General features: G+C 36.6%; 1 protein-coding gene across 1 annotated transcript; it reads left to right on the top strand.

Annotated features, from left to right (window-relative positions):
- The first annotated feature begins 4,156 nt into the window (after positions 1-4,156).
- Positions 4,157-12,608, top strand: LOC128367765 (V-set and immunoglobulin domain-containing protein 1-like). Its single transcript, XM_053328412.1, has 7 exons — positions 4,157-4,294; positions 4,658-4,824; positions 5,856-6,069; positions 10,197-10,361; positions 10,480-10,596; positions 11,298-11,421; positions 11,590-12,608. The coding sequence occupies exons 1-7, from the start codon at positions 4,243-4,245 to the stop codon at positions 12,326-12,328; spliced, it is 1,578 nt and encodes a 525-aa protein (XP_053184387.1). The 5' UTR covers positions 4,157-4,242; the 3' UTR covers positions 12,329-12,608.
- Positions 12,609-13,436: the final 828 nt, after the last annotated feature.

Genomic DNA, 13,436 nt, shown 5'->3' with positions numbered 1-13,436 from the left:
GACCTCGCCTTGACCTTAGAGGAAAGATTTCACTTCTCTAATATAGGGATCTAAAGTGGGGACACATTTCCTTTCATACCAGCCACTTCCTGCATTTTGACCACCAAACTGTACTTCAAATACCAAGATAACCAACTAGATTACATGGCCATTCACCCAGTGCTCAGATTAATAGATTACATGTTTACATTTTGTACTCTTAAAGGAATGTATTAATGGTTTACATTTATTGCCAATCTCAAATTATTTAGTCGACCATTTTACAAACTGAAGGATACAGACTTTTTTTTTTATTTATTCAGACAAAGCAGTGTAATTTGACATATAGATAATATCTGTAGTTGAACATATATTCAAAGTGGAACATTGAAACTGAGTAATGATAATAATAATAACAACAACAATAATAATAATAATAATAGCAATTTTTAAAAATGGGAAACAAATGACTATTTAAGGCCAAGACTGTCTTCCTAAGTTTGTAACACATTCATCACACTTTTAAAGACATCTATTAAAGATCTGTACACTTAACACGGTAAGGATTTGTTAATGTTAGTAATTACTAATAATATATCATTAAATATGATTACAGCTATGTTCTTATGAGTTTTATTCATTTAAAGACACTTCAGAAGGGAGGATATAATTGTTGACAAATATATAAAAAAGTAAATGTAATAAATAATTGAAAAATAATTCTTTAAAACTGTGTACAGCTACATTCATAACGGCTCATTGAGTGTTTAATGCATGTGTTTATATAAATGGTCAAATAAATACATAAACTATTAACATGTGGAGTACATGTCAAAATGAACAGTTAAGTTCAATTATTCAATCAATCTCCAGCTCAACTGTATTACTATGCAGTTATTAATACTGACAAAAGTTAATGTAGACTTAAACTTGATTACACATCTCTATGGCAACAACAGCCAACAACTGGACCAAGGCCCGAGGGACACCAAAAATCCCAGGTTCATTGCATGTCAAATGGTTTTGGTTATTTTATTCTTTGGGAATTTGTCAGGTTGCACAACTTAAAGTCCCCCTCCAGTCAAGAACATGTTTCTTCTTGTTCCTACAGTTGGTTGTTTGAGCGTTACTGTGCAGAATAATATATGTCAGTCTGCCCTCACAAGTAAGATGACAGTATAGGTCTACAATTCAGCCCGTTTGTACCATCTAGCAGCTGTGGTAATTAAGACCTGGGAAGTGGCACAGTTCAGAGAAGGTTGATATATGATGATTTGTGCCTGATTAGAGGAGGTGAGAATAGGGCAGATTGTTAGGTGGAGAAAAAAAAGTGGACTTTGCTACAGGAGACCACTATTTGTCTCCCATTTCCAGCCACTTTTTAAAAACAACAAAAAAAACAACAACAAATAAATGCTGTGGTGTTTGCTGTTGCCATGACAACAAAGGTTAAAGGTGCAATATAAGAAATTCCGCCCCACTAGGTATATTTGCTAGGTAAAGATATAGTGGAGTAATGGCATCCTGAGCAGAGAATAGACTCATATTCCTTCTGCGTGTCTGTTGTGATCCCAGGCTCTCTGTGCTGATCCGGTTGCACGTGCAAGCTTGTGCATGCGAGTCCTTCCCTTTCCTTCCTGCGTCCATGTTCAACATGGTGGCCAGGTCACAAACTTTCTCATGTTACAACTAAACAGTACACTAAAATATGTTTCTGAAACATTTAAGGTATGAAATAGGCAATACAGTAACAGACTCTTGTTTGAATGTTTGTTTTGGTCTAAAATGCTGGTGCTCTAGTGCAACATCTAGTGGGGCTGAATGTCATATTACACCTTTATAAACCACAGTGTAAACCACATTTAAGGGGATCATTTTCTAACCTTTCCCAAGTGCGTTTAGTGCCTAAACCTAATCAGCCATTAACCAAAGCGTTGTCACACCAAAAAAAGGGGCAATTATTCTTGACAATGATTTGAAATGGTTTTGTATAGCAACATACTATGGTCCTATATGGTCTGTTCTGGAGTGCATTACTACAGCCACTAGATGGTGTAAACTTAACTACAGGTAATTGTTTGCCAACTGAATTTTAGACCTATACTGTTATTTGATTATGAAGATGTGTTGTGTATGTGCTGACACCAGAAGCCTCTTTTCACATTCATCTGCTGAAGGAGGAAAGTTTTTCTGCACATCTCATCTCATTTTTGGTGGTGGACCTATGAGGATGATCCATCACAAATAGTTTGGAATGTAGTATGCAAGTTAGACAAGTGTGATATGAAAACTTGGAGCAGTAGGAGACATCTTGTGTCCAGCATATTCATAGGTTCCACATCTTTTTAATGAGAGGGAAAGAGTATATACGTGTGTGTGTGTGTGTGTGTGTGTGTGTGTGTGGGTGTGTGCTACTGGTCTAGAGGGGATCTTTAAAGTATAATATCGACTAAAGCAGGTCCTGCATTATTACATAATGATGTGACTCTGTCTTTAGGGGCCCTGTGTAGAATACTAAATATTTATTTTGGTTAATAGTGTGCTCACATGGTGCATATTCATACATATAAAAGTAATAAATTACTGAAGTTTAATTAATTTACCACAAACTAATTTATACGCAGGGGACCTGGTGCCAGTTAATGTTATTCCATAACAGAAGTACTGGTTGGTCTCTGGGTGTCTGTGCATGCAATATAATGAAGCTACTGTACCACGTGTGGTCTTCTGTGGGTACTGTATTTGATGGGAAGTTGAAGGGTGCATACACAAAATGCACAGAATATCAGTGGCATTGAGGGGTCAGCAGAATCTAGACCCCATGTTCAACACAAATAATAACAACAACAATAATAATAATAATAAATAATAATAATAATAATAATAATGAATGATTTTTGAAGAGTATAGAAGTCTTTTGTTAAGATGTGAATAATTTGACCTAAACTGGATGCTTTCTTAAATGAGTTATAATAGTGACTCTCATATTTATTAATAGTCAATAACACTGGAAAAAAATTACAAATTGATCCTTTAAACTGTTGAAATTAAGGGAAAAAACAGCAAATTTGGTTATGTCTTAAATTTAGATGAAGTTAGTTTGTTTCTCTTAAAGACATATCCACCTCAGATGTTATTCTTTCAGGTGTATTTGAGTTTTAATGAGAACATTACTTGTGTTGTGGAGATAATTCATTATTTTGTCTATTTTTTTAATTTGTGAACGGATTATGAAAAACTCCTTTAGATTGATCTTTAGGGTTTAGTAGGATATTAGCGATAATAAATAAATATAAGTAGCATGCCCCTTTTAGAGAAGTAGAAATTCAGAATCTTGGTTCCTTCTCACATCGTTTGGTAAACATTATCCTTAACCAATGAGTGACTGAATACTTCAAAACAGCTGACCTGTTGGCCCACTAAGGATTACATCCTTCTTGTCCTCAGTTGAGTCCAAATCTGTTACCTGAACCACTGAAGGAGTACATTGTCTTGTTATCAACGTCACATCTTTCCTAATACACAGTCATATGCCTGAAACATATCACAAACAACAAACTTCCAAACCTCCAGTTGATGGTTTGGCATTAGCCAGATTCAATTTACACCTTCCACCTTTCACCTTAAGTGTAAAAGCTTTGAATGAGAGACCACAACAGCAAGTTAAAGCAACAGGGTCATTAATTGATTCAATTGTTGAATGATCTTATTATATGCTATAGGTTAACAGACCAGCAGTAATCTGGTCTGTATTGATACATACAACTTCATTGTCAGTCCAACACTGCAGCCTGCAGGTCAACCTGAGCACAACACCAAATGTGGATGCACAATATAAGGCACAAGTACAACTTTCTATGTAGGTCAAACTCTATCAAACTGATAGAATAAACCAAAAAAAAAAAAAAAAGTAATCATTATCTACATTTCATATTTTGCTGTGCTGACTTAATTGAATGAATAATTAAACATCTAACTATATATGTGTCATGTTTTACCTTTAAGGCCTGTTGGTTGTAAAGCCCCTAGTTATCATGTTCATATTTAATGATCAGGTTTAAAAGTGATGATGGAGCAATGATTGGCTGTCTGGTGACATGTGACCTGTAGCTGTTGACTTATTACCCAGAGGAGCCAACTTCCTCCATAACTAAGAGTTCACCTTAAGGGTTAGGCGGGCTCTCGGTCTGAGACAGCGAGCATCTATTTCAAATAGTTCTTTTTCATTTCTTTTTTTATTCTTATTCATATTTTCTTTTAGCAATGGCAACAAAGACACGGCTGGGATGGCAAGAACTGTTTCTGATACTTACAGGTAGGCTTTATGCTTGTATTCTTTCTGTTAGATACATACAACTACCACACCTTGGTGGTATTATCACCAGCGTTAATGATTAATCCTACACTTTGCTACTAAACCGGAAGCAAGACTACTGAAAAGAAACCTGTGGATGAAACCTATTTATTACATTTGCTGAGAAAGAAACATACTGAAAAGCTTTATTTAAGTATTGTATAACATAAACATATTGTAATTTAAGTTACTCGAATTCAATCATATATTCTATTCTCCGTACTGTCCTCCAGTAACACATTACGCAAGTAGTTGTCATAAATACATCTATATCACAGGGAAACAGATTATTTATCATTTATTATGCATTTCATTTCATTTCAGTGCTGCCTTGCTGTAGGAGTTTGGAGGTTTCTATTCCACAGCAACTATACAAAGTCTCAAAAGGAGATGATGTTACCTTGACATGCTCCTTCACTCCAGCCAATCCAGATTTCACCTTGCTCGTCCTCAAATGGTCATACCTCCAGAACAATCCAGATGAACCAACGGTGAGAATTTAAACTGACTTCCTGCTTAATTTGTGGTAATAAAATTGTCTTATTTGCACATATTGGGGACCTGCTTAAAGTAGAAATCTCAGCCTGTGAATACACATACAAAAATCAAACAAACGAACAAAACAAAAAACACAACAAATAACGTCTTCAAAGTAAACTTGGCTTGAACATGGAAATATATTTATAACAGAAAGTAAAACTGATGGACCACTGGTGAAACATTAAACTGTCTTCCTATTTTGTGGTTGTAAGATTGTTCATGTAGCACATTCTAGTAACTTAGGTAGGACTCTATACAAGACAATTTTGTAGTATATGATTTTGTAATATGATAAATTGTCATAATTTGTACAGAAAATAATCCTTTCAAGAGAAGGTATAGTAGCAAGAATGAGACAAAACTGGAGATTTGAGCTTCCATCAACAATTTTTTCTATAAAATGCCGGCTAAAAAGTCCAAGGCTATGTCTTCAAATAAGTGTCTGGTTTAGTCTAACCAACAATGCCAAACCCAAAGATATTCAGTTTATAACTAGTTTATAAAATAGTAAAAAGCAGAAAATCCTCATATTTGAGAGGCCAGATCCAGTTTAATAATTAATTTTCTGTTGACAAGCTAATAGATGAATCAACTAACTGTTGCAACACAATTAGAGCCTGAAATTAATATGTCTCACTCTTACTCAAACATAATAGTCTAGAATCTAGTCAATTTTATTTACAGTGTATATGTAATGTCATGGTGCCTTGTGGCATGGTATTGATAATAATAATACTATAGTAATTAATTGTGTATGTGCATTAATAACAATAACAAGAGGAAGAAAAAACACTGTTTATATAGCACCTTTCATACAGGGCAATATACTGTGGCTCATAGTACAAGAAGAAATGATACATACTTGCATACTATATGACATTGTTGATTATTATTATTATTATTATAATTATTATTATTATTATTATTATTACATAGTGCAGGTGTCTTTAAAAAAATGTTTTGTTTATGTATATTTCTCTAGCAACGCGTGGCCACCTTCTTTACAGACAGTACAGTCGACATTGTGCCTGAATATGAAAACAGAGTCAGATTGGAGGTTGACACCACTACACATGTAAGCACACTCCACTTGACGAAGGTGACCATGCAGGAGAGCCATAAATTCCAATGCAGTGTCATGATCCCCGGTGACGATGAGGGAACAACTTCTGCAACCACTTCCCTTTTGGTTCTGGGTGAGAATGAACAACTCACATATTTTATGTTTATTATGTGTGTGTTGTCTCCATGAGGACGTAACACCAATGCTACATTGTGTTTTTTCTTGTCATAAATTGATTCTCATTGTTATATGCTTTGTTTTTTTTGCAGAACCTCCCTCTAAGCCCCACTTGATTTTTCTTTTTTTAAAGAATATTTTTTCAGGCTTTTTTGCCTTTAATGTACAGGACAGTGGAGATAGACAGGAAACGGGAGGCAGAGAGAGAGGGAATACCAGGATAAAACCACTCGGCTTGGGATTCGAACCAGGATCACCTGCAACGAGGACTATAGCCTAAACACATGGGGCGGGCGCTCTACCTGCTGAGCTATGCTCAACCACGAGCCCCACTTGATTTAACACCAGCGGTTGCTTATTACCTGCTGATCCTTGAAGGAAGTTGAAATGTCAACATGGCCTTCTATAGTGTGTGTACTTCATAAAGATTTAATGATTTAACCAAATAAACTCTACTGTGGTCTAATGTCATCTTATGAGGCTTACATTTTTAAATTATTTGCATCAGTGACAGACTTTTAAGTGAATAATAGTTGTGCTTCAACATAAATAAATGATTATAAAGTCAGTAAGCCATAATTACCTGCTGTATATTCACGCTACTTGTCTACTTCAGTATTTTTTGTAGTGTTGCAGACTTAAAAAGGCAAATTTCCTTCTTTTCTCCAACTACCTGAGCTACATTTACATTTTTTTTGTGGTAAATCTTTTTCTACAGCTTACAGCTTACCATTTTAATGTGTTGTTTCTTTACTTTGGTGTCAGTTAATAAGGAATTCAATTTTACTTAAAATGATTACATCGCATTTTGCATTTTTCAAAATATTTTTGTTTGATAAATGATTTCAATGTAAGACTTTTTGCATGTAGCAAAACATTTAAAAAATATATATATATAAGTAGCATGCCCCTTTTAGAGATGTAGAAATTCAGCATCTTGTTTCCTTCTCACATCGTTTGGTAAACATTATCCTAAACCAATGAGTGACTGAATACTTCAAAACAGCTGACCTGTTGGCCCACTAAGGATTACATCCTTCTTGTCCTCAGTTGAGTCCAAATCTGTTACCTGAACCACTGAAGGAGTACATTGTCTTGTTATCAACATCACATCTTTCCTAATACACAGTCATATGCCTGAAACATATCACAGACAACAAACTTTAATGCCAAACCATCAACTGGAGGTCCAGATTCAATTTACACCTTCCACCTTTCACCTTAAGTGTAAAAGCTTTGAATGAGAGACCACAACAGCAAGTTAAAGCAACAGGGCCATTAATTGATTCAATTGTTGAATGATCTTATTATATGCTATAGGTTAACAGACCAGCAGTAATCTGGTCTGTATTGATACATACAACTTCATTGTCAGTCCAACACTGCAGCCTGCAGGTCAACCTGAGCACAACACCAAATGTGGATGCACAATATAAGGCACAAGTACAACTTTCTATGTAGGTCAAACTCTATCATACTGATAGAATAAACCAAAAAAAAAAAAAAAAGTAATCATTATCTACATTTCATATTTTGCTGTGCTGACTTAATTGAATGAATAATTAAACATCTAACTATATATGTGTCATGTTTTACCTTTAAGGCCTGCTGGTTGTACAGCCCCTAGTTATCATGTTCATATTTAATGATCAGGTTTAAAAGTGATGATGGAGCAATGATTGGCTGTCTGGTGACATGTGACCTGTAGCTGTTGACTTATTACCCAGAGGAGCCAACTTCCTCCATAACTAAGAGTTCACCTTAAGGGTTAGGCGGGCTCTCGGTCTGAGACAGCGAGCATCTATTTCAAATAGTTCTTTTTCATTTCTTTTTTTATTCTTATTCATATTTTCTTTTAGCAATGGCAACAAAGACACGGCTGGGATGGCAAGAACTGTTTCTGATACTTACAGGTAGGCTTTATGCTTGTATTCTTTCTGTTAGATACATAAAACTACCACACCTTGGTGGTATTATCACCAGCGTTAATGATTAATCCTACACTTTGCTACTAAACCGGAAGCAAGACTACTGAAAAGAAACCTGTGGATGAAACCTATTTATTACATTTGCTGAGAAAGAAACATACTGAAAAGCTTTATTTAAGTATTGTATAACATAAACATATTGTAATTTAAGTTACTCGAATTCAATCATATATTCTATGCTCCGTACTGTCCTCCAGTAACACATTACGCAAGTAGTTGTCATAAATGCATCTATATCACAGGGAAACAGATTATTTATCATTTATTATGCATTTCATTTCATTTCAGTGCTGCCTTGCTGTAGGAGTTTGGAGGTTTCTATTCCACAGCAACTATACAAAGTCTCAAAAGGAGATGATGTTACCTTGACATGCTCCTTCATTCCAGCCAATCCAGATTTCACCTTGCTCGTCATCAAATGGTCATACTTCCAGAACAACCCAGCTGAACCAACGGTGAGAATTTAAACTGACTTCCTGCATAATTTCTGGTAATAAAATTGTCTTAGTTGCACAGTTAGTTAGTTAGTTAGTTAGTTGGGACCTGCTTAAAGTAGAAATCTCAGCCTGTGAACACACATACAAAAATCATACTAACTAACAAAACAAAAAAAACTAACAAATAACGTCTTCAAAGTAAACTTGGCTTGAACATGGAAATATATTTATAACAGAAAGTAAAACTGATGGACCACTGGTGAGACATTAAACTGTATTCCTATTTTGTGGTTGTAACATTGTTCATGTAGCACATTCTAGTAACTTAGGTAGGACTCTATACAAGACAATTTTGTATTATATGATTTTGTAATATGATAAATTGACATAATTTGTACAGAAAATAATTCTTTCAAGAGAAGGTATAGTAGCAAGAATGAGACAAAACTGGAGATTTGAGCTTCCATCAACTAATTTTTCTATAAAATGCCGGCTAAAAAGTCCAAGGTTAGGTCTTCAAATAAGTGTCTGGTTTAGTTTAACCAACAATGCCAAACCCAAAGATATTCAGTTTATAACTAGTTTATAAAATAGTAAAAAGCAGAAAATCCTCATATTTGAGAGGCCAGATCCAGTTTAATAATTAATTTTCTGTTGACAAGCTAATAGATTAATCAACTAACTGTTGCAACACAACTAGAGCCTGAAATTAATATGTCTCACTCTTATTTAGCAAACATAATAGTCTAGCATCTAGTCAATTTTATTTACAGTGTATAGTGCCTTGGAAACATGAACTTGAACAGAGAACTTGTTCTGAACTGAGAGCATGTCCATGTGGTATCGTACAGACGATACGAGGGCTGAGAATATTGTTCAGATAAATTATCGATCGTACAAAAAAATGGAAACACTCAAACAGAACATCATCAGAGAATGATAAAACATTCCAGCGGGGTTCCATCACCCTCTGACGGAGATTTGTGCTTCGTATTTGTGCTTCAATATTAACTGACTCTTTAAGAAACACACCATGTCTGACACCTCCTTCAGTCTGCGGGCTTCAACTAAAAAGGAGGAGAAACTCAGTTAGTTGAAGAAAACTTGCCAGCGAGCAGGTTAGGTTCACGGAGTATATTGCCAGGGTAACTGACTCAGAGTAAAGCTGAACTGACTTTGTGAAACCGAAAAACCAGAGTTTCCCTCATCTCAGGGTTAACTAACTCAGAGTTTTCACTAAACCTGCTTTCTGAAACAGTCCCCAGGTGTCTTTGAAAACTGTTTTGTTTATGTATATTTCTCTAGCAACGCGTGGCCGCCTTCTATACAGACAATCCAGTCGACATTGCGCCTGAATATGAAAACAGAGTCAGATTGGAGGTTGACACCACTACACATGTAAGCACACTCCACTTGACGAAGGTGACCATGCAGGAGAGCCATAAATTCCATTGCAGTGTCATGATCCCCGGTGACAATGAGGGAACAACTTCTGCCACCACTTCCCTTTTGGTTCTGGGTGAGAATGAACCACTCACATATTTTATGTTTATTATTTGTGTGTTGTCTCCATGAGGACGTAACACCAATACTACATTGTATTTTTTTCTTGTCATAAATTGATTCTCATTGTTATATTCTCTGTTTTTTTTTTGCAGAACCTCCCTCTAAGCCCCTCTGCACAATTCAGGGGAAAGCAGAATATTGGCAAGACATCACCCTCACCTGCAAGTCTGTGGAAGGATCCCCAAAACCCAGCTATAAATGGAATAGCTACAGTGTCCAAAACATGCCCAGACCATTTCCGCTGAAGACAACTGAAGGTATGCATTTCAACCACCTATATGTTTCACTGAAGCACACATCTTTAGTGGAGTAGGTTCTCCTTTTGCCAGTGTTTATATAAAGAATGAATGAATGCTTTGCTTCATTATGTTACAGAGAATGGACTCCTTTCATTATTCAATATTTCCCGAGACACATCTGGGTTCTTCATTTGCACGTCAACCAATGAAGTTGCTTCTGCCAGCTGCAACCTCACCTTAGCTGTGGTGCCAGGTGAATGTTTATAAATGATTTACCTGTTCACCTCATTTACCTGTTTCGAGCTACTTTTAATTCATGTCACCCTGGTAGTATACACTCTTCTGTTTCCAGCAGCAGTGGCAGGCAACTGTCTTCAATGCACAATATCTCATAAACTCAGTGTACTCTACTGCAACTGATTGGTAGACAAAGTTAGCAAGCAGCTGGTGAACATGGAGAAGCATTTTACTGTTAAAAAAACAGATATCTTTCTCAGGAGTTGGTGATGACTTAGACAGAGCTAGTGAGTGAATATTGGACTTACCTTACGGTGGTCAGAAACACAATATGAATGTTGTTTGTGTCTGCTTTTAATAGGCAATTAACTGCTTGCTAATCCCTCCCCCAGCAGTTGTCCAACCATAGTTTACTGTTTGAATGTACATGGAAGTTACAATGTTATATGGAAGATATCCGTATCATACCAGTGTGGAGATTGCATGCTATTTAACAATGACCAAGATCTCAAGATCATTGGTTAATTTTGAGAAAGAGATGAATAATTGTCATTCAAAATGAATTTTTCTTGTTGCATATAGGCATCATTTGTAAACAAGGCTCAGATATTTAAGATATAACTTGCAAGTTCAAAATGTCAGATGAAGCTGTAAACACCAGCCTAAGCCTTGCAAGAGCAGTGAGTAAATGTCATGTCTGTCCTCTTTTCTATCCAGCCAGTATGAGCTTAGGGTCTACTACATATATAGTTGGAGGAGTCATCGCAGGTTTACTGTGTCTAGCGCTTCTCATCTTCTGTTGCTGCCGGAAGAAGGGCGAAAAGGAACAGAATGCTGAAGGGTATGTATTGGGGTATGTATTGGGGTTTGTCTTGTATGTTTCTGCTACTATAAACACAACAATTATTAGTGTATTGATTGTTAGATTCTGAATGGTGTTTATAGGTGCCAATCTCAATCTCAACATTTACTCTTTCTTTTGTGTGTTTTGTACCTGGTTATCTGTTAGTTACCCCGAAGACATGGAGTTTCATGACAAAGCTGGAGAGCAGTACCGGGATGACACAAGTGAAGTAAACCCACAGGTTTACCAAGACAAAGCTGTTTCTCAGAACAGTTACAGCGCAAGACCAGCTGGGTATAAGTCTGAGGATGACCAACAGAGTTATTACAGTGGTACAGAAAGACATGATGTTAAGGGCAGTGATATTGATACACGTTACCAGGACGACCAGCATGATAGCTATCGTGGCAGCCGTGATCACCTTGACGATAAACGTGATCGTTATGGTGGCAGTCGTGATCATCTTGATAATCAGCGTGATCGTTATGGAGGAAGTCGTGACCGCCTGGAGGATCAAAGGGATCAGTATGGTGGCAGTCGTGATAGGCTTGACGATCAGCGTGATCGTTACAGGGGCAGTCGCGATCACCTTGACGTTAAGCGTGATCAATATGGTGGCAGTCGCGATCGCCTTGAAGATCAGCGTGATCATTACAGCGGCAGTCGCGATCGCCTTGACGATAAGCGTGATCGGTATGGCGGTAGTCGCGATCGCCTTGAAGATCAGCGTGATCATTACAGCGGCAGTCGTGATCGCCTTGACGATAACCGTGATCGTTACCGTGGAAGTCGTGATCGCCTTGACGATAACCGTGACCGTTACGGTGGAAGTCGCGATCGCCTCGACGATCAGCGTAGTCGTCATGGTGGAAGCCGTGATCAACTCGATTACAATCAGTACTGAAACTGATAGGAAGAACTTTGTGAATCACTGAATAACTACTGAATCTTGTGCTAAAAATCTTATTTGCCTGGATGCACTGAACTGGTTTCATGGCTTAGTGCCTCGTCACTTCACTTGGGGACTATTTGTGGAATAGTTGCCTGTGAATCCACTAATAACAGTGATTCAGTTGAAGTGAATAATAGTCCAAATATTTGCTTCAGCCAAACCAAAACAACTACTAACCCTACCACACCTAACGCCACACACCAATATTTAATTAAACAGGGCCTGATCTGGACAGAAAAGTATTGTTGAAAAAAAAGTTGACATTATTGTTGGTGCAATGTTTTGGTGCCCTGATATGTGAGTACAAATAATTGAGGTGGTGAAGGATACTGGGGCGTGTCCTTTAAATACATTTTTTACAGTACTGGAACATCTCAGAGTGTTACAATTCCTTGTAGTCTAGTAGTTCAACAAATGGCCTGTATTTAAAATATTCTGTATGCCAATAGGACACATCACACAGAGTCTGTCCACAGCTGACTGGGACTATCAATCTAACCTGGTTGAATAACTTGATTTAACACCAGCGGTTGCTTATTACCTGCTGATCCTTGAAGGAAGTTGAAATGTCAACATGGCCTTCTATAGTGTGTGTACGTCATAAAGATTGAATGATTTAACCAAATAAAGTCTACTGTGGTCTAATGTCATCTTATGAGGCTTACATTTTTTTAATTATTTGCATCAGTGACAGACTTTTAAGTGAATAACAGTTGTGCTTCAACATAAATAAATGATTATAAAGTCAGTAAGCCATAATTACCTGCTGTATATTCACGCTACTTGTCTACTTCAGTATTTTTTGTAGTGTTGCAGACTTAAAAACTAGCTGAGCTGCATTTACAATTTTTAAAATTCTTTTAAAAACATTTTTGTGGTAAATCTTTTTCTACAGCTTACAGCTTACCATTTTAATGTGTTGTTTCTTTACTTTGGTGTCAGTTAATAAGGAATTCAATTTTGCTTAAAATGATCATTCGTGTGGCATTTTGCGTTTTTCAAAATGTTTTTTTTTTTGGTAAATGATTTCAATGTAAGACTTTTTGTATGTAGCAAAATT

Source organism: Scomber japonicus, chromosome 11 (genome assembly GCF_027409825.1).
Source record: "Scomber japonicus isolate fScoJap1 chromosome 11, fScoJap1.pri, whole genome shotgun sequence".
NCBI classification, from domain to species: Eukaryota; Metazoa; Chordata; class Actinopteri; order Scombriformes; family Scombridae; genus Scomber; species Scomber japonicus.
This window is presented reverse-complemented; position numbering and strand designations above follow the sequence as displayed.